Genomic DNA, 23,729 nt, shown 5'->3' with positions numbered 1-23,729 from the left:
TGTCTGATGTGCTCTAATGTCCCAAAATAAATACTGTCCAAACGTTCATACCCCAGCCCTTAAGGGATCGGATAGCAACGTTTGCACAGTATTTTTTGTTGGACCTGATAGCACATCAGACACACCAAATTGCATTCTGAATTCTAGGAATATCCGGATGATATCAAATAATTTAGATTTTTTTTTAAATTCGCGATATAATACAAATTTTATGGAAAATATTAAAAATTTATATTTTTCATATTCTGGAAGTAAACTTTATAAATCTAATCTTCATGAACTTGAACTGCTTATATTATGTTATGTAACCATTTTTGACCGTAAATGTATGCCAATTAAACTGTCTAAAGATCTAGCACTAGCTCCGCGCGTTTTACGCTCGGTGATCGCGCTTCGCGCTCGCCGTCGCCACTTCGCGGCGTGAGCATTCCGCGCTAGATATAGAAATCAGTTTCCAGTGATCAGCATATTCTGACGAGTGTAGGTCGGCTTCGGCTGGCTTGCATGAAACAATATTGTAAATAATGCTTTAATAAATCACCAAGTCTATTTTAAATGTAAATCTAATGATAAGTATTTCATTAGATATATAAAGTTTACTTCCAGAATATGAAAAATATAAATTTTTAATATTTTCCAAAAAGTGTATGTAGCTGGATGGAAACGCCGTCAATCATTTGAAAATGTTAAAAATGTTTCGTATTGAATATATATACATTTTTCCCCAAAAGACCTAATTGTTAGAGATGTTTGGGGAAAAAATCTTCAATACGAAAGGTCACAAGTTTCATATGATAGACGGCTTTTCCTCCCAGCTACAGGAAATAAATTACTAAGTAACAGGAAACTGACATGAATTTTAATGTGATGTGTTGAATTGTTCTTTACAGTTAGCAGCCTGGACAACCGATTCTTTTGTTCTGCAAGACTCACTCAGTCATTTAATGAGGCAATACAAACGATCGAATTTGGTGTTGAAATGAGCTAAATTTTGAGTTACAACTTTTCAATGTAAAATTTATTTTCTCGGCCAAATAAAAAGCAATCATTTTCATTTTTTCAGTAAATGTCAGGTCAAATTGTAGTGCTTGATACTGTATTTTTTTTCAAATCCTAGTGTTAAACTTAGGCGTGAAATTCAGTCATTTCGTGTAAGATTTTCGATTTTGATAGGCTTAAACTCTGCCCGCGAGCCTTTTTTTGGATCAACCTTTTAGCTTTTCAAAGTAATATAGTTCGCTAATGAAGGATTTTCCCAACTTTCTAACGCACATCACCGTGAGCGATATATCATAGTTTTGTCAGAATTTCCGTTTTGATTTCATCATTGTTTATTCCCGCCTGAAAAATTTCAAAATCAACGCGTGAAATCTAAAGCTAATACTAGCATTGTGGATCGATATCCCTGGGTTTAATAGGAATACCGGCATGGGTACAGTGTTGCCAGAACTTCAATATAGCAACGAAATTCCCAGACCTAATAGCGCTCCTACTGATCACAGCCGCGTAGCTGGGATTTTTTCCAAGGGGGGGGGTAAGCCTGTATGGGGCGGTGGCCCAAATCCACCAAATTTCCCTGCACTTGGGGGGAGGGGCGGGGGCCCAAATAGACAATTTTGCCAGGCTCATATGGAAACCTTTTTAGTGAAAAGGGCCCTATCAAAATTGGCTTGAACGCACAGGTCACGCATAGTGAACACAGATCGATACTGTCAACGAAGCACTGAAACCTATGATACTATCGGTCAAATTTTTTATTTTGACATACGACTCGTTTATCGCTATTTTAACCACTTTATATTGTGTTTTATTGCAAACAAATACACACCTTTATTCTGTATTACTTATTTTACAATACTGTGGTTACAGAATAATAAAAAAAATAAAAATTTAATTACAATTTGGCCACAAATACGATAGAATCTACACGAACTTTGCGAAGAAGCCTGTCCACGTTATGCACAATAGCTCACTTAACCTCTTCAGCGGGTTGTTTGTTTACTTTCTGATCGATTGGCTTTGCGCATTCAGTGCGTCGAAATGTTTAGGTCTGTGCAAAAGACTAGGATATGCGGCCTGATGACTAGATTTCAGTCAGACTTCGAATTCACGATGTTTTCTTTCTTGAACACACGCGAGTCTTAATCTGAAGCCACCAAAATGAATGTTACATCAATGGAAAGCGGTCACTTTGAAGAAATTTTACTCAAGAGATCCAAGTGATTAGATGGCGCTGTTTATTTTTCTGGTGAATAGAAGCTGACTAGAAGCTCCTGGTTTTTCAAGAAACGCGAAATTTACACTGAAATTTTCGCGATTTTTGACTAAAATAAAAGGTTTACCCCTAGCTACGCGAGTCTAAACAAGTTTCGTGCCTGTTTATTTTTAAAAAAATCAAACGATCACAGTATTTGCTCCATGTAAGTAACAGATCCAGGTTATATCACTACAAATTATGTTTCGGTGGCAAGAGATGTAAAAAAAGACCTGATTTTAGCCCGTGTTTCTATAGCAGTTCAAGCGTGGAATAGCTCGGAAAATCTTAGTTCCCCAAAGGTTTCGATATGTATTGAATATAATCGTATGGTATTGCATATCGTATGGATTCTCCATCTCTCTTCCCCTCTTCTCCCTCTGTCAGGTTTTTGTTTATTAAAAAAAACCTGTTCAAGCAATTATTTAAAATTGCTTACCTAAAAACAGAATAACTTGGATGTTAATACTTGACGTAGTGTTTCAATTGTCACGAAGGTGACTGGGTATGGTGCCTTTTGTTTGTGTTTGTTTGAAACTGCTTTTGGAAACCCACCGAAAGTCATAGGCCCTAATGAAGCAGCCAAAACAATACCAGGTTAAACATGGAAGTTTATAAAAACCTATAAATAACCTTAAGGAATAAAAAAACATTTGTGGCAACAATAAGCCTTGCATTGGAAGTCATGGTTAAAGTGTGTTGAGTACCACCCCAAAGTTTCCCTACATACACCCCCACTACCCACCTCACACACCTCTGCACCCACCCCACCCCATAGGCCTACATGCACATGATATTACATAATAATATATAGCATAGCTATACATTTAGGTATACGCCTACATGTCAAATTAAAAACAAACCCGAACACAAGTCTGAAGGGTGTCATGAAAATGGCAACCCGCGATGGGGGGTGGGGGGGTAGGTCATACAAAATTCACCTGGAGATAGGAGGGACAGAAGATTATAATATATAGACCCATACGATGTGCGTTACAGAGGTGGGAAATATCTTTCTTTAGCAAACTATATTAGTTTGAGACGCTAATAAACCAATTCCGTATAATAACACGCTAATTTTTCTAGGTTTGGACCGTGGATTTTCCCGTGGACCTCAAGCGTGCGTCTCTTTTAAGAGAAAATACGGACTAACCTAGGTAAACAAACAAACAGACAGACAAAATGGTTTTCATAATCATGGAATCCATATAAATTGAAATTGCAGGCTATCACGGGAGCAAATTTTTAAAATTCACCTCATTTACCAGAAAACCCAATTGGGGATTTGGGCTACTAAATCGCTGGTCGGGCAATATGCTTTTCAATGGAAAATTGCCCTGGATGACAACAATGAAAATATCGACTATTTCTGCTGGTTGCTCACGAGATAAAAGTACTAAGTTTGACATTTTCGGAGCATGAAGGGAAAAAGGGTAAAATAAAAACGCAAATTCTGACAAAACTATAATATATAGACCCACACGATGTGCGTTACAGAGGTGGGAAATATCTTTCTTTAGCAAACTATATTAGTTTGAGACGCTAAAAAACAATTCCGTAAAAAGCTCGCAGGCGAACTCAAGGCCTATAAAAATCAAAAATATCACACTAAAAGACACAATTTGATGCTTAATTTTAACACCAGGATTTAAAAAAAAATATATATATCCAAGCACCAAGTTTTTAACTGACATTACTGAAGAAAAAAAATATTGCTTTATATTAGACCGAGAAAATTAATTGCATAGCAAAAAGGTGTATCTCTGAATTGTGCTGATTTTAACATGTATCGATCGACTTTTAGAGCGACTAAGCATTTCTAAAGAATCGGTTGTCCAGGCTGCTAACTGTTTAATGATCCATTATCGATGCAATAAACAGCTGCCCTGCCAATATAAGTATAGTGCACAACGATATAATAATTGTAACGCTGTAATCGCTTTGTGACCAACATATGTGATGCGATCAAGCAAAATCAGTCGGAACTCGGAACTATTAAATTGTCAGTTTCTAATAGGATAGTAAAAACATTGGCAAAGCTGCATTTTGCAGAAAACTCCATTGAAATTGAACAACGAGTTCCAAAGATATGAGCAATTAAAGAGTTTCCGAAACAAGAGGAAACAAAAGGAAATAATGCATTTGTTTGGCTATATCTCAAAATCAATATTTCCGAGTGTCCACGATATTTTTGAGAGATCCCGTAAAAATATATACACGTATGCGCATGCTGTCATTTGTTTTATATATATACTTTTCTTAATATGCGATGAAATATTTAATTGTATTTTGCATCTAACAAAACCTGGACAAGTTAGATATCAAAACAAGGCATTGAATGACCAATGTATGTAAAACAATTGTACAGGTTTCCTCTTTGCGAAAGTCAATTCATATTGTTCATAAGCTACTTTTTTCAAGAGTATTTCAAAATGATAAAGGAACTTTTGGGACACCCTGTATTTATCATGTTTACAAAGAATTTGAAATTAAGAAATCAACAGCTATAATCATGACATGATTAAATAAATTTCGGTGTTTTATATAGCGCCTTTTCCCAGATCTCAGAAGGATCAAAGCGCTGTAATTTCGCTGCCATGGTGAATCATCACAATCAGCTCACATCAACTAGGCTGGTTGCAGCCGAACCTGGCGCAAACCTATCCGCACTTAGATTGTAACATCCACCAATTATCTGTGCAGCTCCCCAAATTCCATTGGGTGAAGGAAGTTTTTGATATTACCAAACAACTAATCACCGATTTTTGAAAGCAGGAGGAAACCGGAGATCCCGGAGAAAACTTGCGAGAGCGAGCATGGAATCGGGATAAACCAAGTGCACATGAGTCCTGGGGCTTGAATAACTACTGCGCCAACTCGCCCTCCCTAACATTGATGGGATTAGGGACAATTATGACAATATATTATGTTCTAAATCAGAACACTTAGGAGTAATTGTGCAAGGTGAGTGATAATGAATATAAGATTTTTAAAATGCTTGAAATATACAGGTTGCAGATGTTACTTTTCGTAACATGTTCTGAGTAAAAAAGCGTCAAGCCTGCATCTTCTAGTTAATCACGATTTTATATATGGCTAAAAACTAAATCATTCAGACATTGTACATGAATCTATTATAATCCATTTGAAGAAAAAGGAAAAACTACCTGCAAAAGGTCCAAATTTGGGAAAAATCATCTACTTATAGAAGCCTTATAACATGCGTGTATTTTTCTAATTCGGTTATGAATTTTTCAAATTGAAATTGCAAAAAGATAACAATAGTTAACACTGAAACGGGGTCGGGTGATTATATACTTCAGACTAAATGATTCCCCCAAAAAAATAACACCGCCGATAAAATATAGAAAGGAAATTAAAACTCGTTTCAAAGGCATGTTCAAACTGTACTTAGTCTGTCTCTAGTGTAAGGATTGTTTACCAAAGTTCGCAGTTTTGAGCAGTGTACGTGGTATGTCACATATAATCAATATTGATCAGGCGATCTGAAGTCTAAGCTTATGTAATTCCTTATAAAAAGGCACGCTGGAGTCCACATACGGAAGGAGATCACGTGACATTTCGTGACGATTAAGAGGAGCTTTCGGAGGAAGAAATGATGTACTCTTCATCGCAGCCGAATAATACCCACCGATTTGATTGCCGACAAGATACGACAAGGCCGAAATCCAATCTTGCATGGCTTCGTCCCCGGAATTCCACCGTAGCATGGAATTTTGAAACGGAATTCCAACGGCGTGACAGTATTTTCGTAAAATCGTGTCCGGATCCGTCTGTAAGTCATCTGCATCCACCACGATTACGTCATCACCCCGCGATTGTAGAAATTTAAACAGTTGAAACTGCTGCATGGCGCCTTCTAAGGCCGGGAATAAGGCATCGGCATCAGCTAACTCAAGTTGGTTGCATTGTGTCATATCTTGCATCAACTTTAGCCAAGATACCAGAGTTTTCCTGGGATCTCTTATCAAAAAGGTATGTTGATATCCAACTGGCAACATGTGGAATTTACCATGTATTCCGTAGCATAAGTCTTTGCAGAATACCACAGATTTGTCAGCGTATGGTCGTTCAAGCATTTTCTTCACAAATTCATAAGTGCAAATGTTATGATCAAAGGCATTGATGAATTCAACATCCTCATTCGCATCGCGTCGTGTTAATTCCTCATACTCATAGTGCGAGTAATATTTCTTACTTATTTCCTCGTTGACGTAATCTGGTAGTGTTGCTTTATCTGGGCCAAGATCGTGAGCAGCTGAGTAAGGCTCGTTGATTATTTGAGTCCCACGAAGACCACTGATACATTTTTCAAAAATGGTAGAGAGAGATCGAGGGGTTGACCACAGAAGCACACGCCTCTGGACATCATCCACTATGTCAACTTTAGTCGTCATCGTTAAATGAAAATTTTGCCCGAAAAGAAGCAAAATAGTAACTCACTCTAAAACAAGCAATAGCAACAAGCTTCAATCGTAAATATCCATGTGTATCCTGACAAGAATGAACATGATGAAGAACATGATAATGAAACGTAGATTTATACTTTTAAACATTCCATTTGCATAAGAGCGACATGCCCTTAAATCAGAGTTAATAGTTCATCAAGCGATTGCTCTGTGGCGATGGAACCATACTTTGGTACACTAACCATTTCGTGGATGTTAGTGCAGCTGATAACTTGAAGCATTGTGCATTTTGTGATAAAGGTACGAGGATTTTCTATCTTCTAGTGTCATGAGATTTAGTTCCTTTAGTCTTTCGTGGTATGGTTTGGATTTCAGTTCTGGTATTATCTTCGTCGCTCTTCTCTGTACACCTTCAAGCAGCTTGATATCTTCCTGTTGGTATGGTCACCAGGCTTGAATGTTGTAATTTAATTTAAGTGTGGTCTGACGAGGGACTTGTATATAGTTATTGAATGATCCTTTTACTTCTGTACTTGAAAGGTTTTTTTACCATCCCTAGTGTTCTGTAATAGCTTTCTTGGTTGCTTCCGCTACCTGCTTTGAGTGTATTTTCCGTCCAGACGCCGAAGTCTTTTTATTTTCTTCTGTTGTACTTGCTAGAGCTTTATTCTTCATTTGGTACTGGTGTTGCGGATTGTTGTGTCCAATGTGCATGACTGAGCATTTGTCTACGTTAAAGCTCATTTCCATTTTAGACCAGTCCATGAGCTTGCCTTAGTCTTCTTGCAGTTTCTTGTCATCTTGGTGTCATCCGCAAATTATTTATCTCCGACTGAGATAATGTTTATCACCAGATCATTCATGAATATGAGGAAACAGAGCGGGCTCAGGACAGATACCTGTACAACTGAGTTTGATACATCGCTTGTCTCGGTTTTGCTCCCTGCATAGCTACACTCTGCTAAGTTCTGTCAGCTAGCCATGCTTGTATCCATCCCAGTACTTGGCCTTTCTTATGAGCTTTTAGTTTGTACAATAGTCTTTTGTGCGGTACTTTGTCGAAGGCTTTTTGCAGGTACGTCTAGCTAGGTAGAACATCATCAGGGTGCTCTTCAGCAATGTGCTTTGTTTGCTGTTTCTATATAGGTACATCAGTAGATTTGTATAAGATCTGTCTTTCATAAAACCACGTTGAGTGTCACTGATGAGGTAATGCATGTCAAGATGAGAAGTTTCTTGGTCTTTGATTATATAGTGTCTCCATAGTATTTTGCTGATTACGGATGTGAGACTAATTGGCCTGTAATTTCCAGCAGATGACCTTGGCCCTTCTTGTACACAGGTGTTTTCTGGTACCCAACCTTCTTCTAGGGAGTGGTTGAAGATTATTGCAAAGTTTCGGCTAGTTCACTTGCAAGCTCACGTAACAGCCTTGGGGAAACATTGTCTGGTCATGCGGCTTTGCTGGGGTTTAGCCCGAGTAAATGTTTCTCAACTTGTTCTGGCTCAATGATCATAGCTCTGAGTTTTGCACCTTTTTCTCCATTGAACATTCTCGATGCTTCTGGTGGCTCGTTGCTCTCTTCTGTGAAGACTGACGTGAAAAAGTTGTTTAGTTCTTCAACCGTTTTTTCCCTGGCGGTATGATACCTTCGTCTTTGTTTTTCAATGCTCCAACAGTATCTTTCACTTTCCTTTTTGATCTAGTGTATGCGTAAAATCTCTTGGAATTTTCTTTGACTGAATCAGCGATACTCATCTCATAGGGCCTACCTTTACTTTGCTTCACGTATTTTCTTCTTTGCTGCCTTTCACAATCTCAGTAATGTCTGTCTGCTTCACTTTTAGCGGTCTTGAATTTCTGCCATGCTTTCTTGTTTTTCCTTACTGCTTTCACGATTACTCTTATCATCCATTTTCGTTTTGTTTGTATTCATAGGCATGAGCTCTTTTCCTCCTCTGTGCTCTTTTCAAACAAGTCCATGTTTCTTGTTTGCATTTATGTCTGTATCTTCGTTACAGTTTCTGTTTATATGTAACTTCTTCCTCATTTCTTCATAGTTTCCTAATGATGAGGTTTGAGGTGAGGTTTTTGTAGAATTACCCCCCCCCAGTTTAGCCTTGTATGACATTTGACCTCTAGCGGTCACCTGGGGTCAAATCCAAAATGCCTCCAGTTATTGGACCTAATTACACCTTCACGTGTGGAAACCCTTATGCTTTTATCACAAAGTGCACAAAGGTTCCCAGTTTGGGAGTTGAGCAGCTGCACTATGTGGAGAAAAATAATGAATGAATGTCTGTATGTATTTTGTAGAGACGGTGAAACATGAAACATAAACATGATTTGTAAATTTCCATCATGGTAAGGGGCTGTGCAATAATTATGAGCCCCCCGCGGGAGGGGTAAAATTTCTGAACGGCTCGCCAAAAGCGCTTGCCCCCCTCTCGGTCCGCCAAAAATCGTTTGCCCCCCTCTCGGCCCGCCAAAATTCTTTGTCCCCCCTTGAACATGCCAAATTTTTGGGATCCCAAATTCCAAACTTTAAATGGTCTAGATGTATTATGTTGCGAGTGCAGCGAACAGGAAAATGTGCATATTTAAGCGTTTCCGTACCGTTTTCCTAAGCCATTTTAGAGCGTTTTATTAAAAATGCGCCTCATGAATGCGCGCCAAAAATCACTTGCCCTCCCCCTCTCGGCTTGCCAAAATTGCTTGCCCCCCCCCCTTTTGGCTCGCCAAAATTTCTTCCCCCAATTTTACCCTCCCCAGGGCTCATAATTATTGCACAGCCCCTAAAGAGCAATGTTTTTTATTCGCCGCAAATATATATATATATATATATATATATATGCATACATGACGATGCAAAGCTCCGTGTAGGCCTATCTCCATTAATTTTTGAACTTTGACTGATATGTATATATCTATAGGCCTATATCTAGGTCTACTTATGCCTACCATATTTAAATCATAGTAATGTCACCCGCCGTTAATCATGTTGAGTGACGGATCTCACATCAAGCCCGCGGGCTTCCACACCTCGGTTAAACCGGCAAGCCCAAGATTTTGAAATAAGTCCGCTCGTAGACGAATTGCACCATGAAAGATATTTAGTGATTTGTCCATTGGCATGATCGTAAAAATCATCAAAATTAAGATTTTGGCAGTAAGTGTCATGGATGTTCTAACATTGCTGATATGCGGAATATTTCTGCCACATCAAAGGTGTGTATATGTTTTGCCTCACTTCCAATATCAGATACGGATCGCGGTGCTTAGAGAAACTTTGTATGGTCGCCTGTTCCGCAGTCGAATGAAGCCGCAAACATAATAAAATAAAATTTATGATTTGATAACGAAACGTTAAAATTAACGTCATCTTATACAAGGTGTCCCAATAAAAACAGAACCCTCATTGCGCCAATTATTTCAATCGGCTCGCAATTTTTGAAGATATGCTCTTTTAAAGAAATGTACCCGTTTGTCACTCTGTCCACGGAGGAGGGTTTTTTCAAAGATTGAAAAGGAGTACACGTAGGCCTACCATTCATGAATAGCAAGCATACCCAAATGATAACTTTATAAAATAACGAACTTTACTTACTAAGTGGGTTTTACCACTGGCTTAACCGGTGGGCTATGTACTTTAAAGTAATGAAGTCAGGAACTCAAGAACTCAAGCGCGGCTTGAGTTCACGAGTTCCTGACTTTAAAGTCATGAAGTCAGGATCTCGTGATCCTGTGTTCCTTACTTGAAGTCAGGAAGTCAGGAACTCGAGCGCGGCTTGAGTTCACGAGTTCCTGACTTTAAGTCATGAAAATAGGATCTCGAGATAACTAAAGTGGATAGGCTTACAATTAAAATACTAACGCCGTGAAAATTGAACAGGTTTCATGAGTTCTTGAGTTGTCTTAACTATTTCTTTATTTTTATATCTTTACTATCTCTTTATTTCAAACTGGCTAAGTCATGAACTCAAGAAGTCTGGATTTGTGATCACAAGATCCTGACTTCTTGCGTTACAAATCGAACCCACATGGCCCTTAGTTACTTCCGTAGCTATGGATTGTGTTAAGTCGGCAAAATGAGTGTGGGATGGGACTTCTCTAGCTCGTGCTATACTTGCAATTAAACTTATTTTTTCTTGGTAATTTATGTCTTTTTGTTTTATTATGTTTCTTACTTTCTTACTTTGTTGTTTCTTGCTTTCTTTTTATTTACAACATGACATTTTCTCTTCTTGAGATAAAAGGTAGCCTGAAAAGTAAAGATCTCTTTGGTATGTCGTTGGTTCTTCTGAAGTGATTTTAATGTTTATTTTATTATTTATTTATTTGCTGTTTTGTCCTCTACCTGGTTGCTTCTTTGACGAATACAGGTTTCAGCACTGGTACTCATTGCATCAATTGCATTACCCTCCTTGTGCGCCCTATACTTGCGAACGCAGCAGTAATAAGGTTACGAAGATGTTGGAGCAGAGTTGGAGGCTAGTTGGTGATCCTCGCTCATACCAAAGCCTATAATGCTATCATCTATATCCATGTCATAGCTTGTCATTAACCACATGTCTCGTTTTAATCTTTGATGTAGCCAAACCTCATCCGTGGACAAAGTGAAAAACGTGTACATTTCTTAAAGAGGGCATATCTTCAAAAATTGTGAGCCGATTGAAATAATTGTTTTGGTTTATTAACGCTAACGATTTAAGGTTTCTTTACATACCAAAATACATTATTGATTAACTTTTCAGAAAGTATGTTCAACCAATTGATTAAAAAAATTTGATAACAAAATCAATGAAGCAATTTGAAGCTTAATATCATAGTTACCATAAAGTATAAAAGCTCAGGTATTTCTTTGCCATAAAATGTTAGCTTTTACTGTCAGACATATCCCCTTTTAACTTTGAGCCGAACATCTAAGGCAAAACAAAGAAAATTGGAATACTACCAGCGCCGATGTCGCCAATTCGTATCACTCCTTCGGTCATGTTACGGTACGATCCTTTGTTGTGTAGATCACTCTCCCGCAATCCATGTACGTACTGTGTTATGAACATCGCGTATGCGTTCGACTAATATTTCCACCGTAATAATAAAACGACGGTTCCTACGTTTGATTCAAAATCTCGGATTTTGACCAAACTACCTAGGGTCTTGAGTTCTTGCAGGTTATGTTGGTTTGATAAAGTACAACTGATATAACCGTGTAAAAACAGAATTTTGAGAAATATTGAGGGCGTCCTACTCAGCAAATGTTATAACATGGCTTTAAACAATTCTTATCTGTATTATTTTGTGTTTTGATGAAAAAAGTCGAAACAACCCAGCAAACACAAAAACGTTTTTAAAACGTTTTAAATAAGTTATATTTTGGGTTTTGGTTGAGGTAAAAACGTTTAATAACATTAAAATGTCGGGTTATATAAAGGTCGTGAAATCGTTTTAAAATGTTTTGTATGAAAACACACTACAACAATATTTTTAAAATGTTTTCGAAATGTCATTGTAAACTATTTTTGCAAACATTTTTGGCCAAATATTTTGTCAACACTTAAATAACATTATGTTAAAATATTTGCACCCAGCAAACACAGAAATGTTCTTAAAATGTTTTTACAAAACGCTGTAATAACATTTAAATGTCGGGTTATGTAAAGGTCGTGAAAACATTTTAAAATCGTTATTGTAAATATTTTGGGCAAACATTTTTTGCAAAATATTTTTTCAACCCCAAAATAACATTCTGTTTAGAATGATTTGTACCAAGTTTTCAAAAATGTTTTTGGAAAGTTATTAAAACGTTTTTATACCCTTTATATAACCTGACATTTAAATGTTTTCTGTAAAACATTTGTGTTTGCTGTGCAGTAAATTCCCAAAAAATGTTATTTAATGTTATTAAAACGTTGTATACCACTAATGTACCCTTTATATAACCCGACATTTAAACGTTTTCTGACAACCTTTTATAACCTTTTGCGAATGATGTCGAAAACGTTTTGTGTTTGCTGGGAAGATATTGCAGATTGGAGATACGGTTCCAATGTATATAGTATTGCTTTCAGTGAAAATTTTGAGGAACTTTCTATTTGTAAACCCCATATGTTGCAACACACCAGGCGGTGATCGTTACGATTTCGGAATTTTTTTTTCAAATTATTGTTTCTTGTCAAATTTAGAATACGTTATCATAATAATTATTTGCACTTACATTTTACTTGTACTTTTAGTTTGCGTAGAAAAAAGACTGGAAAATAATAATTCAATATTTAGAAAAGTTTGACCCGTTTTGTAATTTTTCTAGTGAAACTTGAAACCCTGGATCCGCCTCTCTGGAAGGTACCGGGCTCCTTTGCTGACAAGGCCTGTTCTCGTAAATCCGCCTTCGGACCTGTCGCTTCATAAACCAGACTTGCATGTCGAAAGAAGACCAATATAAATCCTTTTTTGGGAACAATGCGCACTTTGTCGTAATTCACAATCTCCGTTTATCGTTGCTCTGTACTTAAAATACGTCAATATTGGCATGTGAAAGACGCACATAGGAGGGTAGTCTGTGTTACAGACTAGGAAAGCTACCAACATGTGTAGGTAGCATGGTAAAAAATTGACTCGCCGGTCTGTTCACCCCATCAACGACAGAAATGGGTCAATTATAAGAATGGTCTATTATAGCCACGGACACGGCATGAGAAGATGACTCATTAATTTGTTACTCTTTACTCACAGTGGATATTCATGTATTTGGTCATGGAATACACATTTAACTTGTTTAATGGCCCCTTTACTTTGGGCACTTGGGTTATTGAAATCCAACTACGACTCCTCTAATGTTTTATATTGTTGGCATTGAACATGATGGACTTACGTAACAGCATGGCAGTGACAAAAGCCAATTTCATATTTCATTTGTAATTTCCCACTTCGCAATGAGATATTAATTTTAATGCTTTAGAAGCTTCACAACTACATTGCTTTGAAAGCTACTTTTAATGTTTAAAACATTACCTAGATTTAATACTGATTTTTTTAAAATCATTCAATTATTATCAATCTTTATGCGTTTATAACGAACTTTATACGGACTGTAGATAAACAACTACAAACCGCTGTGGATGACTCACACCGACGAATCACAAATGACTATTGACTGTAGAGGGCGACATTATCTTTTGTTTTCGTAATCGCCATTCGCGCTGAGCGACTCGCGTCAGGCACTTCACGGGCTGTATTGACGATCAGTAACACACAGGGACGACCTATGACTTGCACGCGTGATGAAAATTATAAAACTTACAAAATACATTAAATTTCTTGTTTTTCTAATAAAAACAACGTACTGGATTAAGGTTTATTTTTAATAAGAAAGAGCGTTAAATAGTGTTCACAATCACAAGCCTTAAAGATTCGTGCAATAATCATAACGTGAACGTGGCTTAATATGCTAATGTTGGGTCAAAGGGTCATCCGATTCGTTTGAATATGTGATATTAGGCAGGTTCTCGTTACGATTGCTGCATGAACCTTAAAGGGATTTGAACACTTTTTACGCTATAAATATATATTTTGTTATAGGCCTATTGGAAAAACAAGAATTTTGATTATAAAAAAAATATGTGAACTCATTTTTGTTATTAAATATAAAACAAAAGTATATGTTTTTATCTATAACATATTTTTAAGAACAAGAATGTTACTGTATTTTGTAAATAGTAAATAATTCTCATCACTACGGATTCAAAATGGTCGTCACCTTTTAATTTTCGTCTGTTGGGATTTTTGTCCGTATATGTGAAAATGTTGACGAAACAGAATGGATGCAAATCTACCACTTCAAAAAGAACACGGTATTCTCCTTGCATTTGGTTGTGACATAGAACGTGCCCGAAATTTTGTGTTAGATTTTTGTCGACTAGATGAGTTCTGACTCCTCACTTGAGGAGTTCGTCGACCCGATACCGTGTGGGGACGTTTCTCCCATTTTTCGAGTTCTTGCCAATGTTTTTGCATGGACCAATTCTGAAAAGCAGACTCAGCTTTGAGTTGCCTCTCCGTTTTGATCGCTTCCCGTTGTTTCGCCGTCTGACGTTCTTGCATATGTTTCTCTTTTTCAATCTCAAGTTTCTTATTAACCCATTGATCTATCGCTTTCACACGTTCGGCAAGATCAGCTTCTTTTTCTGTTGTTGCAATTTTTCCTTTCCAGCCTGTTCTTTTTCCTGTTGCGCTTTTAGCTTCCGCGTCTCTGCACTTTTCTTTTTCGCCCATTCTTCAAACGACGTTCCGTTTTCCTTTTTTGTTTCTGCAACGGTAGGTGCTATCAATTGTTCCATGGGTGTTCTACCGAATGCTTCATCTAACATCTTGCTAACTTTATTCACAAGACGCCTGTCTCTTGCGTCTTGAGATTTGGACGCAACCCATAGTCTGTACGCTTTTTGATTATCCTCTGGCGTCGCTCTCCGTCTGGCAGACCCAACTCTCACTCTCTGATTCCCATATATTTTGGCCACGTCAACTTTTGGATACTCGACGGGCATATCAACGAGTGTGCGCATTCGATCGACTTCGTCACGCACTTTTGGCGGGAGCTGAATATCGTCTGCCGCCACATTTTCTTCGTCGGCGTCATTGTCGGCAGACGATGTCATAGTCACCTCGGATGGCGTCAATTCAAATGTCGGTAGCATGGTTTGGTTGTGTTTTTGCCGAATTTGGGCCTGACGATGACGATGCAAGATGGCTGAATCGGACATCGCGGATGTCGGTCGCAGAGGCTTCTTCAAAATCCCAGTTGTTGGTTTTCCAATTACAGATTGCCTGTTAGAAAAGGATTAAAAGAAATATGACGTGAAAATTAGATAAGAGAAGGGTATAATGGTTTTACATTTTTTAGAATCGTCAGGCTCCTCTCTGGAAGATAATTGTGTTATTCCAGTTGAAATACATACACCCGTTATGGAAAAGATCTTCCACACAGGGAGTGTAGATCCAAATGGGGTTACATGAATGGGCGACTCGATTTGATGTGTTACCATGACCATTGGGATGAGAAAACCCCCACAACACAGCTACAACTTCTGTGGACAGACACTTGAGAGCGTAACTACACATCCATACCTCGGTGGTGTTACCTTCAACAACACTTTGACCTGGGGATATCACATCTTGGAAACCTGTAAGAAATCGCAACGAGTCTTGGGGCTAGTGAGTCGCAACCTATAAGGGTGTACAGAGGAAGTTAAAACAACTGCTTATTCAACGCTCGTGTGGCCATTGTTAGAATACGCCGCCACTGCATGGGACACAAAGATTCAAACAAACTCCAACAGACTAGAAAGAGTGCAAAAGCAAGCTGCCAGATTTTGCAAGAGGGATAACAGCAGGGAAGAGGGTACAATGACCAGAATTCTCACAGAACTGGAATGGAAGTCTTTGCAGACTAGGCGTCAAATCCAACGTAACATCATGTTCTACAAGATCAAGAATGGCCTGGTAGATATAGATTCATCATACCACATCAAGCACCAGACTAGGGCAACGAGAGGGCACAAACAAAAATTCACTCAGATTAGGTACAAAACCAGACGGTACGGGGACACCTTCTTTCCAGCAACCATACCTGAATGGAATAGTTTACCAGAAAAAGTTGTTGAGGCACCAACACTTGCCAGTTTTAAGAAAGCGATTCAGCTCCAGATAAATGAATTTTGTAGCCGCGTCCATCCACTTAGCAGCAAGAAGTTGGTGATGTTGCCTTTTTTAGGAGGTGTTCTACCGACATAAATATCCAGATCCACATCCACCTTAAGGCCATGTCTTCCATGCACGGGGGGTTGTACGGATTACAACTGGAGTACTCCAATTGTCTTCCAGAGAGGAGCCTGATGATTCTAAAAAATGTAAAAACCTTTCGAAGGATTATAATTCTACGAGTGTTTCGAGAGCCTTGAAAGGTTCGTCAGGGCGCCTGGAGATCATTGCCATTGGTTCCTTTAAAGAACCATAAATTCTACAGGACAAACGAAAACTCTTTGTGGGACCTCTTTTTTACTTAGAGCGCAAATACCGTAAAACCTCGTCTACAAGCATTATATTGTTTTTTATTAAAGCTAAATTAATTCGAAACAAGTGAAATATGCCAATACAATAGATTGGTCTTAGAACAATACTTGTTTGTATATGCTTGGATCCGTAATTTATTTGCTCAAACTCCATAATGGCGCCTGGATTAATGGAACTTTCATCAGAAGCACTCTATATGCTTGTAGACGAGGTTTTACGGTATGTTGTCTTGGAGGAGGTAGCCTGGTTTGTAATAACAAAATGATACTGACCTCTGTTTATAGGCATTGGTCATTCCCTGTACAGTGTAGTCAGTGCTGATAGATGTGGCTGGAGGTACGGGGAATTTCTTCTTCTGGTCCGAGTGTATGGTGATATCTGAGCTAAATCGAATATGATGCGGCACGTCACGTGGTGTAGGGTTCAGTTGGGATCTGTCACTGTAGTTCGTGTCCTGTAATGTAGAAACCGTAAAATAATGATCAAAATTAGAACATGAGACTCCATACGATTAAGGTCTATATAGATGAGTTGACCTCAATGTTTATAAACAAAGGCAAGGGACTGGTATATCGATATATCGATATACCTTATTGTGATGTGGCGGGAGTTTTAAAAACACGAGCCCTGAGCATAATATGATGCGCGCGCATACTGCCAGGCAAAAAACAATGGAAATTGTGATGATGCGTGCGCATACTGCCAGGCATTGACGTCAGAAGTCAACTCATCTATAACCTATAGACGAATCCAACGAGCCAAGTCATGGTCAGGATTTGGTCGGCCATTACTGGGTCCCCGCAGCACCTAACTGGTGCTGTGACTGCCCAATTGGGTGGATTAAAGCCGCTTAAAATTCGATGTTAGATTCTTTTGTGTTGTAAACTGTCATCATTCTTTTGTCTACGTGTAACACGGGTGATAGAATGCAGTTTGAAATACCCTTCAAGGCCGCATCATTTCACATTTTAGGTGAGATAGCTGGGTTCCCGTCGCGGCTATGGCTGCCATTGAGGTGTAGGAATGCGTGAAATTAGATTCGATTCGTCTATAGATCTTCTTGTACTTGTCTATAGGTCTCAAATAATCTGGGAATGAAATTCCAGCAGTTTGATATTTGAGCATTCATGGGAAATAGGGAGTTTGTTATCGATTTCTCCTGGATTTTAACATTACATAACACATAGGCCTATATACCACAAAATACTGTTCAGAGCCCTTAAGAAGTCAGAAAATATTAAAAATATACAGGATATATATTTAAAAAAAATACAGGTACATGTATATAAATTTATGAGCCAATACATGCACTCTATAGCACACGCATTCCCACAAACCCCTATACATTACGCACATTTCCGAGTACCGTAAATAATGACAACAAATTCAAAGCTCAAAATTAATGTTCACTATGTCTATTTGTCAAATATCATACCAAGTCCCCATAAAATCGGTAATACCGAAAAAAGTGTTAGGAAGGTCGTGTGAAAATGACATAATGACGTACCATTATTGGAGTGTATTGCTAATTTTTTTCTGAGGAACTGTGTTTTAAGTCCTCGGATGCGGACTGCTCAAAGTCCTCGTTTATTGATTTGTTGCTTTGTTGAAGTCCTCGAAAGACACGCACACGAACTCGCCCCTTCTCACAACAAACTGATGAAGTTACATTATGAGCCAACACACCCCATCCACCACACACCCCACCCCATAAGCACCGGCCCTCTTACCTCGTTAACAACCTCTTCGTCTGATTTGCCATTGGTTTCTGCACCACTTTCAGAGCTGGAGCTACTAGAACTACTTGAGCTTCTGGGAGTCTTCGGCACCGCTTGACTCAATGTCCACGGTGGTTTAGCAGACTTACATTTCCATGGTGTTATTTTCAACGTGGGACCTGGTGATATCATTAGATCCTGCAATAAATGGTGAAAGGAGCGGGGAAAGGAGTTAAAGTTTGGCGAGGAAAAAAGTACGGGCTATGAATATGAGAATAATGTGTAAAGTTAGCTGTTAGTATTTTTACGAATACACACGTAAAGTATAATAATACACTGTAAAAATATTATACTCAACACTGAGTAAAAAGGTCACAGCTCAACAGTTGAGTAAAAAATTACTCAACATTGAGCTCATTATAGGTCACAACTCAACTGTTGAGTACCGGTAAATAATTACTCAACATTCAGTAATTGTTTACTCATTTGTTGAGTTGTGACCTTTTTACTCAGTGTTGAGTAAAATATTTTGTACAGTTTAAAGTATTACGGATTTGGCTTTTCAAAATCTATAGGCCTATAATGATTTTTAGAGAGTGTCTCAACTTTTGATACAGAAGGCACAACCATCGCTGAGAAGAATTTACTTAAAAGTCCATTCTTATATAATTATGGCTGAGTTTTCGATATTCAAACAGGGCTTCGAGATCCCAAAAATTGTCATCACAAGATCAAGATCTCAAAAAGCGACAACACAATATGTTACGTTAGGGAGCCCTGTCGAACCCGCATGTCAAAAATATTGATAGACAGAATGTGTCACAGATTGGTTAACACATGGGAAGATTGGTTAACACATCTGCGTACCTATTCTTGAGTACGCAGATGTCACCTGGCACTCCTCGTTAACAACAAATCAGACAAAGTCACTTGAACAACTCCAAAGACGTGCATGCAGGATCATCTTAGGCCAGAGATTTACCTCATATGCTGAGGCGGTGCAAGCTTGCGACCTTGAGCGCTTGTCAGATAGAAGAGAAGATCATTGTCGAAGGTTAGCCGAAGGGCTTGCCGACTCAGACCGTACCAAAGATCTTCTTCCTCCATCTAGACAAAGTGCTCATGGTCGCAACCTTCGCAATGCACATAAATAAATTCACCCAACTGCGGTTCAGAACCTCTCGCTTCCAAAATAGTCCCATACCATACTTTGTGGACCTGCTAAACAAGTAATGTGTAATTTTTCCTTTTTATTCATGTACTCATTGTATCCTGCATGCACAGTGGCCGTGCAATCACCCCCTTTTCTGAAGTGTATTATGCAATGTGTTTCTTTCCTTTTCTTTTTATTTATTAATATGTAATGATACTATTTTAAAAGTGCAATATTAGTTTCTGTAAATGAAATTTTATACCATTTTATGTGTTTTATAGATGTTATTCTTTAACTTTTTGAATGTTTGTTGTTTTTATCTTTGTAAATTTATCATGTAATTTGACCTTCGGGTCACCTTTTGATAATAAAATATGAATATGAATATGAATATGAGTATCGACATACATGTATAATTGATTTCTTACCACTTCCAAATATACATGGTAACTTTTTTTTACCAGTTTCGGAATCTTGAAACACCAACAATTCTTAAGGCACAGCTTCACATTTAGTCCTATAACACTATCACTGCCCCGATAGGTCTTTCTATCATATCCGGAAGATTTGCACAGTCCTTTCGTTTCTTTTTTTGCATGAACAATGATAACACTATACAAATGTTAATTATAATGCTTGGTACAATTTACTACATCGCTACATTCGCCAGGGTATGGTAATAGTCATCGGTACCTAACCGGGAACCGATAGTGCTATAGGACCACATTAGATGTGGTACCTAAAGAAAAAGTATAATGAAAACGTATTCTTTCTATACCTGTAAAGCAAGAGTAGGGGAAGTACTCTGAGCCAACTTAGACACTGGAAATCGCGACGATCTCGGCCATGATTGATTCAATCTTTGTGTCTCACGTTTCTGTTGGTTTCTAACTCTTTGAAAAAGTAGAATCCGACGTTCGGCATCCTGTTGCCCGCACTTGAAAGCTACTTGTGCTGGAGTTCGTCCGTGAGAGTCTTTGATGTCTAATGCAGCATTGTGTTGAAGAAGACTGTCGACACACCCAATATTACCCATAGCACAAGCAGCATGGAGAGCTGTGCGTCCCGACGGCGTCTGGGCGTCAGGTTTGGCACCGGCTGAAAGCAGTCTGAAATTGAAAATAAAGAAAATAATTAGGGCCCATATATATTTTTAACTTTTTATTCGTCCATCTAATCAAACAATATTTTTTGGAGGCAGAACTGCTGAAAGCAAAGAATGCATTCTAATGGTTCAGTATAGGTTGTAGCTCTTTTAGATATGGGCCGAATTATAAACACTTCTGCTTGACATCTTTGACCACACTCAAAGACCACACCCTCTGCAAAACCAACACTGGGCGAAATCCCAAGAAATGAACGAAAGGACTGAGTAAGAACGTTGTACTAGTATACTCACTTGTCCACCAAGTAGAAGTAACCTCTATGTGAAGCCAGGAATAACGCTAAGCTTTGCCGCTTTGTCTTAATGTCGATATCATGGTGTGCGTCTATGTCCTGTAACACGCCCTTAGAGTCGCCTGAATACGCACTAAGAACCAACTTCTCAAAGCCATACAAAATTTTGACTGGTAACCGCGTACCTGTAAAATATCGAAGCAAAATGTTATTTTATTTGCACTGCACAGGTACAACCTATTTTAAAACATTAAATATAGGCCTACGATCTTTAAAATGAGTTTGGTCAATTTTTAGACCTGATTTTTTGGCATATTTATAATGTTTACACATGTCCCAACTTACACCTAATTGGATTCAGCTAAATTCATTGTTTTTACGGACAACAGAGCAAGTTTGAGTTAACCCCATAGAACACTGCAGTTAAGCGGCTAAGATAGTAAGTGAGTTTTTGTTAATTTTGCCTCATTAGTTTGGCTTAAAATGACCAGAAAACCCTGACAGTTTTTTACTAATGATATTTTAAAAACTTCAGACAAACAGCACGAAACATGAATCAATTTTAACAAGAACTCGAATTTCTCCCGCGCATGATGATTTTCTTACTGTGATTTCAAACAACCACGTATTATACGCTTACCACTTCCTGCACTACCTCTGAATACATGCATTTAATGTACATGACACTGTGACATAATGTACATTTGTACGGGAAATAGCTTAACTATGATATGATATGCGCCTGCATTTGTGTTTATTACTTCGATGACGATAATGATTCTCGGTTGCCTTTCAATTAGGCCTTTTTTCCAATTTTAATTGTTCGAAATTCGCGATATCATACAAATTTAATTTATATCAATTTTGAATAATTTGCCATAAAATTTGTATTATATCACGAAATTCAAAAATCAAAATTATTTGATATCAGAATGCAATTCGATATGTCTGATGTACTCTCATGTCCCACAAAAAATGATGTGCAAACGTTGCTATCCGATCCCTTAACAAATATCTGCCAACATTCGACTTATCAGTCAGTAAATCGCTCCTGTCTTTTCAAAGTACTAATAGTCAGTTATTTGGATTGGATGACATATTCGCGGTGGCTTAATACATGACGGGTAGTGTGGCTCATTAGCCAAGGATTACGGTAACTGATGTTTGCATAAACTTGTGGCATGTGCAGAAAAATATTCCCATGTAGATTGTTGTGCGGTTGTCTTCCGTTTAATATAAATATTAAGATATATATATGAGCAAACTAGGGGATTAAAACTTCACACAAACAAATCAAAATAAACTCAAAAACATTGAATTTAACATACCTGGAATGAAGCATAATTGTCCCAACGTAGTTCCATCTGTGAGGACACCATTATTTCCAAACGACAGCAACATCAAATCAGAAGGAATCCCTGATGAAAATTCTATTACCGATTTCAGTTCGGCTATGGTCATATCATGTCGAACATTTAATGGTGTGAAAGTCCCTGTTGGTAATTTGATGAAAATTTCAAATGTTTTTGTGTATCGACCACTGGAATCGCGGATACCGAGTTGCATTGTGAGAGAGAATGGAGTAGCTCTGGTTGCGTTTTTAACTCACTCTTGTTTTTCTGCCCTTGGTTAATAAAGCTAAAAAGCTGATGGTGCCTTTTTCTAAGTTAGCATTTGGATAGTTGATACTCTGTTCAGTGAGGAAAACCTGGACGATATATAAACATGTAGCCTCTGGGCGAGACCATTGACATCAACGGATGCGGTATCCAATAGCAATAGCTGCGTTGGAATCTATCACTCGTGTCGTACAATTTCCGATATCATGATAATAATAGTCTTCACCTTAGCATTTCCGTATTGTACACGTAGGCCTATATCATATAATATTGCCTAGTATTGTTAAATATATTATGTCGTTGGTGTGCTTTAATCAGTTACCTTGTATAAAATTATAATCGAGACTGGTAACTTCTGGAGTTCGCGTTACATTTTGATCATGCTTAACGTGTATACTTTTGTTAAAACAAAAGAGGCCCATGTGGAAACCTTATGATTTAACTGTTGATTCATTGTTGTAAGTAATCATAAGATTATGTATTACATATAGCATGTCAGCGATTAAAATCGATTATAACATTGTGAACAAGCTGCATCTCCTAGTCCTTAACACTCCTGGTCGAAAACACTTTCTTTTATTTACACCAAGAAGTAAAGCATGAGTAAACACTTCGGTAAAAATAATTATTTTCCTTAATGGTCAGTCGAGTCATGTGGGAACTTCACACCATCTCGTGATATTCTTTGTATCATGTCGTCGATTCAATATCCTTCGAAGATGACGAGAAGCCTGAGCTTTATAGATGTCATCCAGGGATGTTGTATTCAGGCATTCACCATAGCACCAGACTCGGTGTCGATCAGGTCTATCCTCTACAAATAATGAAAACAAAATGGAATACGAAGTTGAATACCATCAATATAAATCGTCGACGAAGACAATATTGCGATGGTTATTTGATCATTAGTTGTATATACATTTCCTTGGTGATGGACTGGGTTGAACCTTGTACCTTGTCGACAGGTAACTTTATCTCGGAACCACTAAAATGTGACACCATTTGCTTGACGACAGTTCGCGCGACAATATCACCGCAGACAGTATACTGAGGTACATGTACAACATAAAAGTCTGATCGATGGC

The 23,729-nt window shown here is 38.1% G+C and overlaps 1 protein-coding gene across 1 annotated transcript; it reads right to left on the bottom strand.

Moving 5' to 3' along the window:
- Window positions 1-14,524: 14,524 nt before the first annotated feature.
- LOC140136364 (uncharacterized) lies at window positions 14,525-22,625 on the bottom strand. Its single transcript, XM_072158092.1, is given in 7 exon segments — window positions 14,525-14,881; window positions 14,884-15,511; window positions 17,029-17,210; window positions 18,487-18,672; window positions 20,406-20,736; window positions 21,027-21,210; window positions 22,354-22,625. Coding segments are annotated over 7 exon segments (2,106 nt in total). The 5' UTR covers window positions 22,592-22,625.
- Window positions 22,626-23,729: the final 1,104 nt, after the last annotated feature.

This window comes from Amphiura filiformis, chromosome 16, assembly GCF_039555335.1.
Source record: "Amphiura filiformis chromosome 16, Afil_fr2py, whole genome shotgun sequence".
Lineage (NCBI taxonomy): Eukaryota > Metazoa > Echinodermata > Ophiuroidea > Amphilepidida > Amphiuridae > Amphiura > Amphiura filiformis.
The sequence above is the reverse complement of the archived record's forward strand: the minus strand, read 5'-3'. Positions and strand labels throughout refer to the sequence as shown.